This window comes from Hippocampus comes, unplaced genomic scaffold (genome assembly GCF_001891065.2).
Source record: "Hippocampus comes isolate QL1 unplaced genomic scaffold, H_comes_QL1_v1.1 scaffold65, whole genome shotgun sequence".
NCBI lineage: Eukaryota > Metazoa > Chordata > Actinopteri > Syngnathiformes > Syngnathidae > Hippocampus > Hippocampus comes.
The window spans coordinates 63917-77580 of NW_017804749.1; the positions used below are offsets into that span (position 1 = coordinate 63917).

Consider the following 13664-nt stretch of genomic DNA (forward strand, 5'->3'; position numbering starts at 1 on the left):
AAAATTTGAACAACATTACCTTTATCCTATGTTGTCATAATCAATCAAAATAACAAACTGCACATTGGAAGGGCGGAGTCAAGATTTCTTAGAAATTGAGAAGAGTGTTGTGAACAGCCCTGCCCAATTTGAATGGTTAAAAAAAATTGCCACGCAAGAGTAAATGAGGCTCAGCAGACTGACGATGCCCACCTTTGCATACAAAGACTCCGCCGACTGGAATATATCCTGCGCCGTGACAACAAGATGCTCTGAAGCAGCCACACCGGCGCAATCTTCTGTAGACAGACTGGTCGTCACATCAGATTTTTTATTTTTATTTTTTATCCCGCCTCTCTTCCACTTTTCTCTTACCCACACTCACAGCTGACAACAAGGCGCTCTAAACTGGCCTCGCCAGCGGATTATCCAAAAGCAAGATGCATATTCAGGGTGGAGACATATCTTGCTAACTAACCGCACCTCGCCACACCCAAAAATTAAATACATGTTAAAAAAATCCAGGTACTGAAATGGTGAAAAACAATTGAACGATATATCTCCACAAGCAGGCACAGCACCGGGATTTTCCTCTCCCAGGGCTAAAAGGGGGGCTTGAGAAAATCATATAGAAATAAATATCAAATCAAATTCTGGAGGGGCTTGACTAGCGCCACACAGATTTCTGACATGGCGCTAAGTAAGGGATGGAAAAACGACAGCATTTCAACCACAAATGCGCATAATGCAAGCTCAAACAATTGCTTCTTTCAATTCATCGCCCTTGGAGGGAAAGGTGGAAAAATAAGAGCATCCAATTAAAAATAATGATCAGTCTTGTTTGGAAAACTTCAACATTAATTCGATGCTCCTCATTTGCATTTATTTTTTCATTTTTCGAGAAAAACATACCAAATCATAATGTGAACACTGCACCCGATGACATTTTATGTAATGCAAAACACATTCAGCATTTTATGTGCTCTAGTTTTCAATCTCTTCTTCTTTTGAAAGGCTCATTGGACCTTTCGTTCTTCCCGTTCTGCAGATATGAATAAACATGTCCCGCAGACAAAACAGATGCCTTAGTCAGACACCATTGATCCCTTGTAAGACTCAAAGAAGTACGCTGACTCACAAAAGTGTAAAGGTACACTCATTTTCCGCAATATTAGGTACAAATAAATATCTGCCTTTGCAAAGATGACAGAACACACATTCTTGACATTCTGAAACATGTATGTGCTGTTTATATTATATAAATAACTATACTGTACACACACACACACACACACACACACATATATATATATGTTTACAAAGTACACAATGCTTGGTGTGCAAATATAACCTAATCTAGAATGAACCTGTTGTAGGACCGACGCTTAATTGTCATGCGTTTGTGTATGCGCTTAGTTACAAAACTTCAAAGTGAGAACAAAGTAGCGTGGGAAAAAAAAAAGCCGGTCCATTTGTGTCTCTAACCCAACGCCAACTTACCTTTCTCAGCAGTTTGAGCACTTCGGCCGCTTTCTCGGATCTGTGCTCGCGTAAATGTCGCTGGATGTCGCGGATCCAAGCCACCCGCTTGACGTACGGGCTGCGGTCCCGTTTGCGCAGCATCGCCGGCAGCTTGTCGGACTTCAATATCAACGAGGTAAACAACAGATCCCCGCCGCCGCCGCCGCCGCCTCCTCCTCCTCTGTCGCTTTGCAGCGGCGTGTCATTCCTCTGCCGCCTTCTCTTGGTCCATTCACTTTCCAGATCTCGACTTCTCTGCCTGCTCAACTTGGAGCCCATCACACCTGAGAGCGCGCTTTGTTGTTGTTGTTGTTGTTGTTCGCCAAAACATGACACTTTTGCAGGCAAGCGCGCGCAAACGCATCCATGCCGAGCAAAGTTTGAACGCCGCGCAACGCGAATCAGACGTGAGAACGGTCGGCGCGTTTAGTCGTCAGCCCCTTCGTGCCCCTTCCCTTTTTCCTCGCATCCCTCGTGCACGCGCTTGTTGCTCTTAGCCAATCAGAAGAGCGCTCTCCAAACAGCTGCCGGCCTGACCTCTCGCAACAAAACCGTCTCCGGAATCACTCGGGAGCATTACGCAGTCGGCGATGCAAAATTAGAGCAGGACTTCGTTTGCTTTGCATTCGGAAGAATGATATTAGTGTAGTGTTGTGTGTAGAATTATGAGCTGGAAATGGAAAGTAGTGCTATTTGCTGCTGCTGCTGTTGTTGTCACATCTCAAATAAAATAAATAATGATCATAATGGCGTTTATAGGGTGATTACTTTCCAGGTGCACTGTGCCGTATACATAAAGTATAAAACTAAAACCGCCAGCCAAGGCAGACACGCTATCTTTAATAATGTTACTACTTTGTTTTAATAAGTAAGATATTACAGAGTGCTATTTTCCCAGTATTAAAAAAAAAAAACACACACACACACAAAGGCGTTTTATTCTGAGACGAGGCGAAAACAGATTAATGGCTTATCAGTTCATTTCAGTGGGAAAGTATTTGCAGGTGCAGAGAGTGCATCCATACCGGGTCCACTTTGAAGCGTGTGATAAATCACGATTTGAACTTGTTGTGGAAGAGTTTGAAGGCCAGTCAGCAGGCGGCCGCCTCCTTTCCAGCGGGCAACGCTTTCCCCCCCGATTGGCCGAGCTCAAGGATTGGGAGCGGGGTTGTTTTTCCAACACCTGGTTGGTACGTCCCCTCGCCGTCCCAGTTGCCAGGAATCCAGCGCACAATCCCGGATGACCACCACCTCTTGACCTGTCTCGGTGCTTTGATCATCTCTCCTCCCCTCGTGGTGGTTCGTAGTTGCTGGATCTTCTTTCCTGGTGAGGAGGCGTTTCATTTAACATTTTGTTGTCCGACGATACCAAAGGCCAACGTGTGACATGCGTCATCTCAACCGGTGGAGAGTTAATCTTTGTCGCAGAGAAGTTGAACCTTCTGTGCAGATAAAACACAAGTCACACAGCCGAGTGCGGATTCCTCTCAGGTTCTTAATGATTAATTCATGGTCAGCGTGTTCTTCTGGTGGTCTGCTTTTCACCGGGTGTGTGGATTTGAACCTTTTTTTTTTTTTTTTTTTGATGGTACACCACGTCAGAGATTGCATTTCTAACACCGTCCCACTAAAAATACTCGTTTTAACACAACTGAATATGACTTCGACTACCACATCCTACTACTACTACTAACAATTATTATGAAACCTTCCAAAACTATGTCTACCGCTTTACTTTTACTACCACTCCTGCTATATATACTAATACAACTAAATATTGCTATTATGACTACTAGACTACAGAAGCTGATAGAAAAATGCAAACACCGCTGGGGGGGGGGAAACCCCCCAGTTGAATATGGTTTCCTCTCACGTTCAAAAATGGGACACCACATCAGAGATTTCTAACACCGTCCCACTAAAAATACTTGTTTTAACACAACTGACTATGACTTCTACTACCACATCCTACTACTACTAACAACAATTATTATGAAACCTTACAAAACTATGTCTACAGCTTTACTTTTACTACCACTCCTGCTATATATACTAATACAACTAAATATTGCTATTATGACTACTAGACTACAGAAGCTGATAGAAAAATGCAAACACCGCTGGGGGGGGGGAAACCCCCCAGTTGAATATGGTTTCCTCTCACGTTCAAAATGATGAATTCATTTCAATTTGCCTGCGTCATGCGAGGCGGCGTCAGTGCTCTTCTGGTGATCTGCGTTTCATAAAGGTGTTAAACAGTGGGCCGGTTTAAGGTTTACGACTCCGGTGATAGTTACATATTGAAAAGCCACAGTGAATGAGCGTCGCATATCACCTGGTTTGCAGGATGTGGCCAACATAACGACGAAGAGCAAGCCATTTGTTGCAGAGGACCCTCACACACGTCGAGGTAAGACCACATCACACTCACTGATTGCCATCCTTTGAAATGCAAACAATCGAATCTTAGAGAATGTATAGTTATGCTGTTACCAAAAAAAAAAAAAAACAGTCAAAACCTTGTCGTAAGTTTGTTCAGTGACAAATTACATAACAATAAGATTGATCATCTGCACTAAATATTGCTATTATGACAACTAGTCTACAGGAGCTAATTGAAAAATGCAAACACCGCTGGGGGGGAAAAAAAACCCCCAGTTGAATATGGTTTCCTCTCACGTTCAAAATGATGAATTCATTTCAATTTGCCTGCGTCATGCGAGGCGGCGTCAGTGCTCTTCTGGTGATCTGCGTTTCATAAAGGTGTTAAACAGTGGGCCGGTTTAAGGTTTACGACTCCGGTGATAGTTACATATTGAAAAGCCACAGTGAATGAGCGTCGCATATCACCTGGTTTGCAGGATGTGGCCAACATAACGACGAAGAGCAAGCCATTTGTTGCAGAGGACCCTCACACACGTCGAGGTAAGACCACATCACACTCACTGATTGCCATCCTTTGAAATGCAAACAATCGAATCTTAGAGAATGTATAGTTATGCTGTTACCAAAAAAAAAAAAAATGTCAAAACCTTGTCGTAAGTTCGTTAAGTGACAAATTACATAACAATAAGATTGATCATCTGATGAACATTAAAACACATGTGGAAAATTACAGCCTCGTTTGTTTCTGTATTTTCGATCATTATGGTCCAACACACATAGCTGGTGACCGCTGGACTCATAAAAGGAGCTTGAAAGCCAATTTATACTCATTGGCGGGTACCTAACCGACCGGTCGCCCAATTATGTCACTGAGCAGCTCGAATTCTTCTGGTGGAGAAGGGGTGACTCATGTCGGATTCCCAAGTGCATCACTTGGTGTCATTTTAAACCCCCTCCGCCCACAAAAAAGAAATACAATCAGATAAACTAAAGTGGAGACTCAAGTTAGAATTAATGATTTGTTTTTTGTTTTTTTTTTTTGATGGATTGTTCTGTCCGAAAATAATTTGTACGTCCTGATTGATGGCAGGAGACTGAATGAAAGATTGACCTCTAACACTTGTTCGAAAAAAAAAAGGAGAAAGGTATTACTGTATTTCTGTTGAAGTGACAGTAAGAAAAAAAATGAACCCTATTTCCAGATTGCAGCATTCTCAATCGCGCCAAAATGGTGAGGGTGACGATCGTGCTGGCAGTAACGCTGCTGCTGCTGGCGGCCGCGGCCATATTTGTGGGCGTCTACTTCGGCGTGGACAGGAAAACCCGCCCGAGCGACCACGTGTACTCGAGGGCGGCCGTGGCGGCGGACGCTGGACCGTGCTCGGTGATTGGCAGGCAAGAACGCATGCTAGAGAGCGAGCGAGAGAGAGAGAGCATGAGCACTTCCTGTGTGCAGTTTCCATGTTCTTCCTGGGCCTGAGTGGGTTTTCTCTGGGTATTCCGGTTTCCTCCCACAATCTAAAAACATGCATGGTAGGTTAATTGAGCACTCTATATTGTCCCTAGGTGTGATTGTGAGTATGAATAGTTGTTGGTCTTTGTGTGCCCTGCGATTGGCTGGCAACCAGTTCAGGGTGCACCCCGCCCCGCGTACTGACCGAAGACAGCTAGGATAGACTCCAGCACCCCTTGTGACCCGCGAGGATTAAGTGGCTTGCATTCAGTGAGAAATAAACCAACCCCCAAAAAAGTCAGGTGAAGGAACCATCCATCACTGACTGCTATTAATTCCCTCGCATGACGCGATTCACACACATGAATGTAACACAGCTCAGGCTTTACTATACCATAAGCAGTCTATACAGTAGTGGACTGTATACACTTTCATTCCCCATAATAATCTAATGACATCCAGTGGATCCATAGTAGAAGATCTAATTATATGCATCACACACAAGACTACCCTGAGAGGATGAGAGAGCCCTTTGTCACGCTTCCATGACTTGTACGGAAACAGTGTACGTGGCTTAGCATCGCGCTCGGGCAACATGTAAATGAGTTGCGCATGCACGCAACAGCTGCAAAATGCAGATAGATGGACCAACAGTGTTGAACTGTTGCACTGGTTTCTCAAGGCATGACTGTAGTACTAAAACGAAAACCTTATTTGCTTGCTTTTCAACAGTGACACACTGAAGAAAGGAGGCTCGGCAGTGGATGGCTGCATCGCAGCTTTGCTGTGTGTCGGCCTGATGAACGCTCACAGTATGGGCATCGGGGGAGGGCTTTTCATCACCATCTACAACGCAACAAGCGGTACGCTGCCAATTCACTTGGAACAGCAACATTTTAATAACTTCCTCGCGCGCGCTGCGCGCCCGTAATAACGACGCTCTCGCTTGCAACACGCGCAGGCACGGTGGAAACCATCGACGCTCGGGAGACGGCGCCTCGCAATGCAACCGAGAACATGTTTGGAAACAGCACTGATTTGTCCCAGAGAGGTACTTTGGGGTCTACAAATACTCCAACTTCAGGGGCGATGAAACCATTTGTTAAAACCAAGCTGGAAAGAAATCCAATGAGAGACTTTAGATTGATTACACTGGGAAAGCATAACAATATCGCAGCAAAGACCTGATATCTTATACTGAAGGGTGCTATAGATATAATTTAAAAAAAAACACTCTAAAATTAATATTAATAGCGTAGCAATTATTATTATAAGTATCTGTCTTTAATTAAAATAGCTAAAGGATAATAATTATCTCTCAAATGAGAAACACATTGCCTTCGTTGATGGAGTTTGATCCGCTAAGAAATAGTGTCACGCTTCCAACTTTTATCATTTGCTCACATCTCTCATCTTTCACATAATTAGGTCATAAAATGATCCATTCTGCTGGTTTTATGGCCCGATAGGAGGTTTATCCGTCGCTGTTCCGGGAGAGATTCGAGGTTACGAGCTGGCTCACAAGCGTCACGGCAAACTTCCTTGGAAGGATTTGTTCGCGCCGAGCATTGATCTGGCGGAGAAAGGATTTCCTATAGGCAGGCCGCTCGCCGTCGCTCTGGCCAAACATAAGGAAACCATCATCAAGGATCCAGCCTTGTGGTGAGACAGGAAAATCGTCATGACGCTTATTTTCAACTTTCAAAGCGAAACATCGTTTGTCTTGCAGTGAGGTTTTCTGTCGCAGCGGCGGTGTCGATGTCCTGAAAGAAAACGACACCGTTCGGTTTCCCAAACTTGCCGACACCTACAGGAAAATAGCGGAAGGGGGCGCTGACACTTTTTACCATGGAGAAATCGCAACCGATCTGGTGGCAGATATTCAGGCAGCAGGTCACTTCCAATCCTTTCACTTTGTTGATTCGAGTACGTGAAAATTCTAAAGCAAACTGCTCCCGTCTCTACAGGCGTCTAATTTTACTCCCGTGACGGATTTGTATCCCAGATTGAGTCCAAGTGCATTGACGGTGTTTGTCTCTCCCCTGCATAGGCGGAATCATCACAATGGAGGATCTGAGGGATTATGCGCCCGTCTTGGATGAGGAGCCTTTGAGCGTGAACGTGGGGGAGTACACCATGGCTGCTCCAAACGCCCCCGCCAGCGGCCCTGTGCTCTCGCTGATATTAAACATCTTGGATGGTAAACCTTTGAATGCTCTGTCCAAAAAAAGCACCTTGTGTGGGAGAGGATGCTTTTTCACGTCAGCCGCTTTTGCTTTTTGCCAGCCGCTCGCTCGGAGTGAGAAAGACTCTTGGGAAAAAAAGAAATTGAACGACATCCGTCAACGATATCATCAGCGACGTAAAAAAAAAAAAGCGAACAAGACACTCACGAGCAAATTACATTTTTTAACTTACACCCGGTAACCCCTGGGACACGAGCTCCCTGAAACAGAAAACAGCGCCCCCTGGTGTTCTTTCCTGGACGCAACGTTTTGAGCTGCCATTTTTTTTTTCCCCTGTAAAACGCTTTCCACAGGGTACAATTTAAGCGCTGACAGCGTGGCGAGCACCGAGAACAAGATCCTGACGTACCACCGTCTTACGGAGGCCTTTCGCTTCACCTACGCAAAGAGGACCTTGCTCGGCGATCCGGCCTTCCTCAACATCACCAATGTAAGCACCCTGTCAATCATTCAAAGCCCCTCCCACGCCGTATGTGTCCTTCTCAATCGTTTACCCGAAGTCAATGAGTCACACTTATTATGTAGTACTTTGAAACACGGTTACTCTTTATCCTTCGTCAGTAGTGTACTATTAAGACGATTCATTAGGACAATTGTTACGTTTTTCTCCATAATGTCCTCCCACCCCAAATTTAGTGTTGGCTCCACTCAAGGATTTGCTCTCATAAATATTGAACAGGTATAACATTTACGATAGTCAACCTGCTTTACGGGTTTTTGATTTCCTTTGTAAAAATTGATTTTTAAACATTTTTTTTCTCTCTTTTTTTAAGCTCATTCAGAACATCACCTCGCAATCCTATGCCGATTATCTCCGGGGAAAGATTACAGACTGGACAACTCATAACATGAGCTACTATGAGCCGGAGTTTTACCTCCCCGATGACAACGGCACCTCGCACCTCTCTGTGGTGGCGGAGGACGGCAGCGCCGTGGCGGCCACCAGTACCATCAACCAATAGTACGATCTCGCAGCGGAGCTTTGAAACCGTGACCGTGCGCAAGTCGAATGTTTTGTCGCTTTACTTCCGGCCCCGCAGTTTTGGCTCCAAAGTGATGTCAAGGTCAACGGGGATCATCCTCAACAACGAGATGGATGACTTCAGCTCCCCGCTCATCACAAACGGCTTCGGGGTGCCTCCATCGCCGAATAACTTCATCAGGCCAGGTTAATTAACAGGCCCATATCCTTTCTCCTCTGTGCGGCTTCCTGACGAGCTCCATCTATTCCAAACTAATGTCACACGTCTGGGTTCGATAATCAATATACTGTGCTTCTGTTTGATGCCGTTCAAAGGGAAAAGGCCAATGTCTTCCATGTGTCCAACCATCCTCTTCGACAAAGATCGCCAAGTGAAGATGGTTGTGGGCGCCTCTGGTGGTACCATGATCACAACCGCCATCGCCCAGGTAACCATCAAAGAAGACATTCATTTTCTGTGTGACAATATTGGGAACTCTGCGTTGAAAATGATTGAAATGATTACGTGCGTCCCAGGTGATCATGAAGGCCCTGTTCTTCGACTACGACCTGAAGAGAGCCGTAGCTGACCCGAGGCTCCACAACCAGCTGAGTCCCTCCACCACTCTCTTCGAGTCGGACTTTGACAAAGTGAGACTCGTGAATGGGGAAAAAAGTAAAAGGAAGGGAAAGTCAGCCAGTACTGAACAGTTCCTGTCTCAAATCCTTCCTGCCGTTATACATTCACTCTCGGGGATGGGGAAAATATGGCCCGGCAGCCACAAACTGCCCCCCTTAAAACCATCGGGGAAACCAAAAACTGTTTTATTGTATAAAACGGTGTCGTAAAATTATTTCAATATGTTGAAGATGAAAGAATACAGCAAGTGTCTTGTTTTCTTGACACCTTTCTTGTCTTGGCAGGACATCATAGAGGGTCTGGCGAAGAAGAACCACGAGACGGAATTCCTCAAGTCCTCAGCCGTGGTGCAGGCGGTGGTCCGCCACAAGGACGGACTCCACGCTCAGTCGGACTATCGCAAGTCGGGGTACGCCGCGGGATACTGAGCTCACCCGCCTAATGCCATCGTGATTGCAGATTAAGATCACAGACTCTGCGGACTTCTGACAGTTGTCATTTGCACCGAACACTTTGCCGTAAGGTTCAGGGTTGATTGTCTATTTTTTGTACATCAGGACAACCAAAAAAAAAAAAAATCTAGCTTGCTCCTGGTGTCTGCTGTATTTTGACATCGCCTCATCCGTCCTCACGACATTTTAAAGGAGCGACTATAAATGTTGAAAGCACAGGCTCTCTGTGACCTCTTGGCCGATCATAAAAGTGTATGATTCCTTGCTATTTATGAAGATCTTTTTGTAAATCATTAGCGCTGACAAGTCACTGCTGTCCATTAAAAAAAAAAAAAAATGCCATAGACATTTGAATGCTGCAACTGTTATAGGTCCAATTTTCTCCAGAAATTTTCAGAATCACCAGATATGTAGCGCACCGTGGCATGCAACCGTACGACGCTACAAGAATGTGGAAATGTTTTGCAAAACAATGAGACCGGTTGGTTTCTCTCTTGCACTCGACATTATATTCGCAATTTTAGTTTAGTTTAGAAGCTGTCTTACTTCTGTTTTGATGTTTTGAAATGTCCTTCAATCCTTTTGTTTTTAAAATACTTTTATAGGTTGACATTTCAATCATGTAGAGCACATTGAGTTACCATCTGTGTGAAATGTGCTTTAAGTATCAACCACACGGTACATTTGTCCATTTTTGACTGACCACGTGTGACATCTCATGGAAAAAAAAAAAAAATGAATAAATTAATTAAAATCTGTTGAGATTTTGGAAATCAGTTTTTGTGTACAGTACTCTGCTTAAATAATGTTAGCTATCGAAGGATAGATATGTGCTATCGAAACATAAATTGAGAACATTCTAAATGAGATGTTCCAATCTCATTAATAACAAAATAGGCAATTCATTGCTTGTTTTTCCCATTGTTGATCAAGGTAATATTGAGATCCTCAACTTGCAATTGGCAGAGGAAATAAAGACCTAAACTGGGTGCGTGTGAATATTTCATGCAAAGCTTTTAAAACCCCCCAATCCAAGCCCCCCGGGCCACTAAAACAGTCCCAAACTTGATAAAGATTCCCACTTGCAGAGCATCTTGGCAATTACTCATTAAGAAGAAAAGGAGACATTGGAGTCTGGCTGTTTCATGCCTCCAAGGGCATATTAAAAACCACCTCAGGTCCACACATGTATTGCTGACATGTATAAAACAGACAGACAGATACATGGTCGTTTATTTCGACGAAAAACGCCTTCCTATACATGGTCGTTTTTTCGGCTAAAAACGCCTTCCTATACATGGTTGTTTTTTTCGGTGAAAAACGCCTTACTATACATGGTCGTTTTTTTCGGCTAAAAATGCCTTACGATACTATGTCGTTTTTTTCGGCTAAAAACACCTTACTATACGTGGTCGTTTTTTTCGGCTCAAAATGCCTTACTATATATACTCTTGTCGTTTTTTTCGTGCTAAAAACGCCTTAGTATACTATGTCGTTTTTTTCGTGCTAAAAACGCCTTACTATACGATGTCGTTTTTTTCGTGCCAAAAACGCCTTACTATACTCTTGTCGTTTTTTTCGTGCTAAAAACGCCTTAGTATACTATGTCGTTTTTTTCGTGCTAAAAACGCCTTACTATACGATGTCGTTTTTTTCGTGCCAAAAACGCCTTACTATACTCTTGTCGTTTTTTTCGTGCTAAAAACGCCTTAGTATACTATGTCGTTTTTTTCGTGCTAAAAACGCCTTACTATACGATGTCGTTTTTTTCGTGCCAAAAACGCCTTACTATACTCTTGTCGTTTTTTTCGTGCTAAAAACGCCTTAGTATACTATGTCGTTTTTTTCGTGCTAAAAACGCCTTACTATACGATGTCGTTTTTTTCGTGCCAAAAACGCCTTACTATACTCTTGTCGTTTTTTTCGTGCTAAAAACGCCTTAGTATACTATGTCGTTTTTTTCGTGCTAAAAACGCCTTACTATACGATGTCGTTTTTTTCGTGCCAAAAACGCCTTACTATACTCTTGTCGTTTTTTTCGTGCTAAAAACGCCTTAGTATACTATGTCGTTTTTTTCGTGCTAAAAACGCCTTACTATACGATGTCGTTTTTTTCGTGCCAAAAACGCCTTACTATACTCTTGTCGTTTTTTTCGTGCTAAAAACGCCTTAGTATACTATGTCGTTTTTTTCGTGCTAAAAACGCCTTACTATACGATGTCGTTTTTTTCGTGCCAAAAACGCCTTACTATACTCTTGTCGTTTTTTTCGTGCTAAAAACGCCTTAGTATACTATGTCGTTTTTTTCGTGCTAAAAACGCCTTACTATACGATGTCGTTTTTTTCGTGCCAAAAACGCCTTACTATACTCTTGTCGTTTTTTTCGTGCTAAAAACGCCTTAGTATACTATGTCGTTTTTTTCGTGCTAAAAACGCCTTACTATACGATGTCGTTTTTTTCGTGCCAAAAACGCCTTACTATACTATGTCGTTTTTTTTCGGCTAAAAACACCTTACTATACGTGGTCGTTTTTTTCGGCTCAAAATGCCTTACTATATATACTCTTGTCGTTTTTTTCGTGCTAAAAACGCCTTAGTATACTATGTCGTTTTTTTCGTGCTAAAAACGCCTTACTATACGATGTCGTTTTTTTTCGGCTAAAAACGGCTTACGAAATACTATGTCGTTTTTTTCGTGCGAAAAACGCCTTAGTATACTATATCTTTTTTTTCAGCTAAAAACTGCTGACGATACATGGTCGTTTTTTTTCGGCTAAAAATGCCTTACTATAGTATGTCGTTTTTTTCGGATAAAAACGCCTTCCTATATATGGTCATTTTTTCGGCTCAAAATGCCTTCCTGTACATGGTCGTTTTATTTTTTGTTGAAATATCAAGACATTTGCTCACATTGGCCTTCAGAGAAATCTATCCCAGAAATATACTAAGTTCCATTGAGAGGCCCGTAGCCTCATGGTCAGTGCGTCGGCTTCCCAGCGCTGAGGTGCAGTGTTCAAATCCAGCAACGGCCTACCTGTGTGGCAACTGCATGTGGGTTTTCCAAGAACTCCAGGAATTCTCCCACACCCCAAAAACATGGACGGCAGGTTAATGGAACACTTTAATTTAATATTTTAAGGATGTGACAAATAACCAAGTGCGTTCCAGTCGAGTAGCAAAAAAAGTCAGTGGGAAGAAGACAACCCGGTGGCCAACTGGTAGGTGCGTCAGCTTCCCATCGTTGAAGTGCGGGGTTCAAATCCAGCTCCGGCCTTCCTGTGTGGCATTTGAATGTTCAGATGTTAACTTGATGACCAAGAGATGTTTTGATCAGGTTGAAAAAACTAAAAAAACACCTTACGATACATGGTCGTGTTGTGGGCTGTAAAAACGCCTGACAACACATGGTCGTTTTTTTTTTTTTTGGCTGAAAACACCTTACTATACATGTTCTTTTTTTTCGGCTAAAAACGCCTTGCTATACATTGTGGTCGTTTTTTTCGGCTCAAAATGCCTTACTATACTGTGTCGTTTTTTTCGTGCTAAAATCGCCTTACTATACGATGTCGTTATTTTCAGCGAAAAACGGCTGACTACTATGTCGTTTTTTTCGGCTAAAAACGGCTTACGATATACTATGTCGTTTTTTTCGGCTAAAAATGCCTTACTATACGATGTCGTTTTTTTTCGTGCTAAAAACACCTTACTATACTATGTCGTTTTTTTCGGCTAAAAATGCCTTACGTCATTTTATTCGGCTAAAAATTTCGGCTAAATGCCTTACTATACATGGTCGTTTTTTTCGTGCTAAAAACGCCTTACTATACTATGTCGTTTTTTTCGGCTAAAAATGCCTTACTATACATGGGCGTTTATTTCGGCTAAAAATGCCTTACTATACATGGTCGTTTTTTTCGTGCTAAAAACGCCTTACTATACTATGTCGTTTTTTTCGGCTAAAAATGCCTTACGATACATGGTCGTTTATTTCGACTAAAATCGCCTTACTATACTATGTCGTTTTTTT

At 43.0% G+C, this 13664-nt stretch overlaps 2 protein-coding genes across 2 annotated transcripts in view; one reads left to right on the forward strand and one right to left on the reverse strand.

The window, feature by feature from the left end:
* The first annotated feature begins 1484 nt into the window (after nucleotides 1–1484).
* Nucleotides 1485–9763, forward strand: LOC109511675 (gamma-glutamyltranspeptidase 1-like). Its single transcript, XM_019862951.1, has 14 exons — nucleotides 1485–1636; nucleotides 3847–3910; nucleotides 5088–5280; nucleotides 6071–6201; nucleotides 6300–6389; nucleotides 6808–7000; nucleotides 7068–7231; nucleotides 7389–7538; nucleotides 7878–8014; nucleotides 8358–8545; nucleotides 8625–8752; nucleotides 8882–8994; nucleotides 9083–9196; nucleotides 9470–9763. The coding sequence occupies exons 1-14, from the start codon at nucleotides 1544–1546 to the stop codon at nucleotides 9611–9613; spliced, it is 1902 nt and encodes a 633-aa protein (XP_019718510.1). The 5' UTR covers nucleotides 1485–1543; the 3' UTR covers nucleotides 9614–9763.
* An 840-nt stretch (nucleotides 9764–10603) lies between these two features.
* Nucleotides 10604–13664, reverse strand: part of LOC109511059 (gastrula zinc finger protein XlCGF57.1-like) — a 19653-nt gene continuing 16592 nt past the window's right edge. Inside the window, exon 3 of the mRNA XM_019862752.1 lies at nucleotides 10604–10616. The gene's annotated coding sequence lies outside the window, so the exon portion shown is untranslated. The remainder of the gene's footprint in view (nucleotides 10617–13664) is intronic.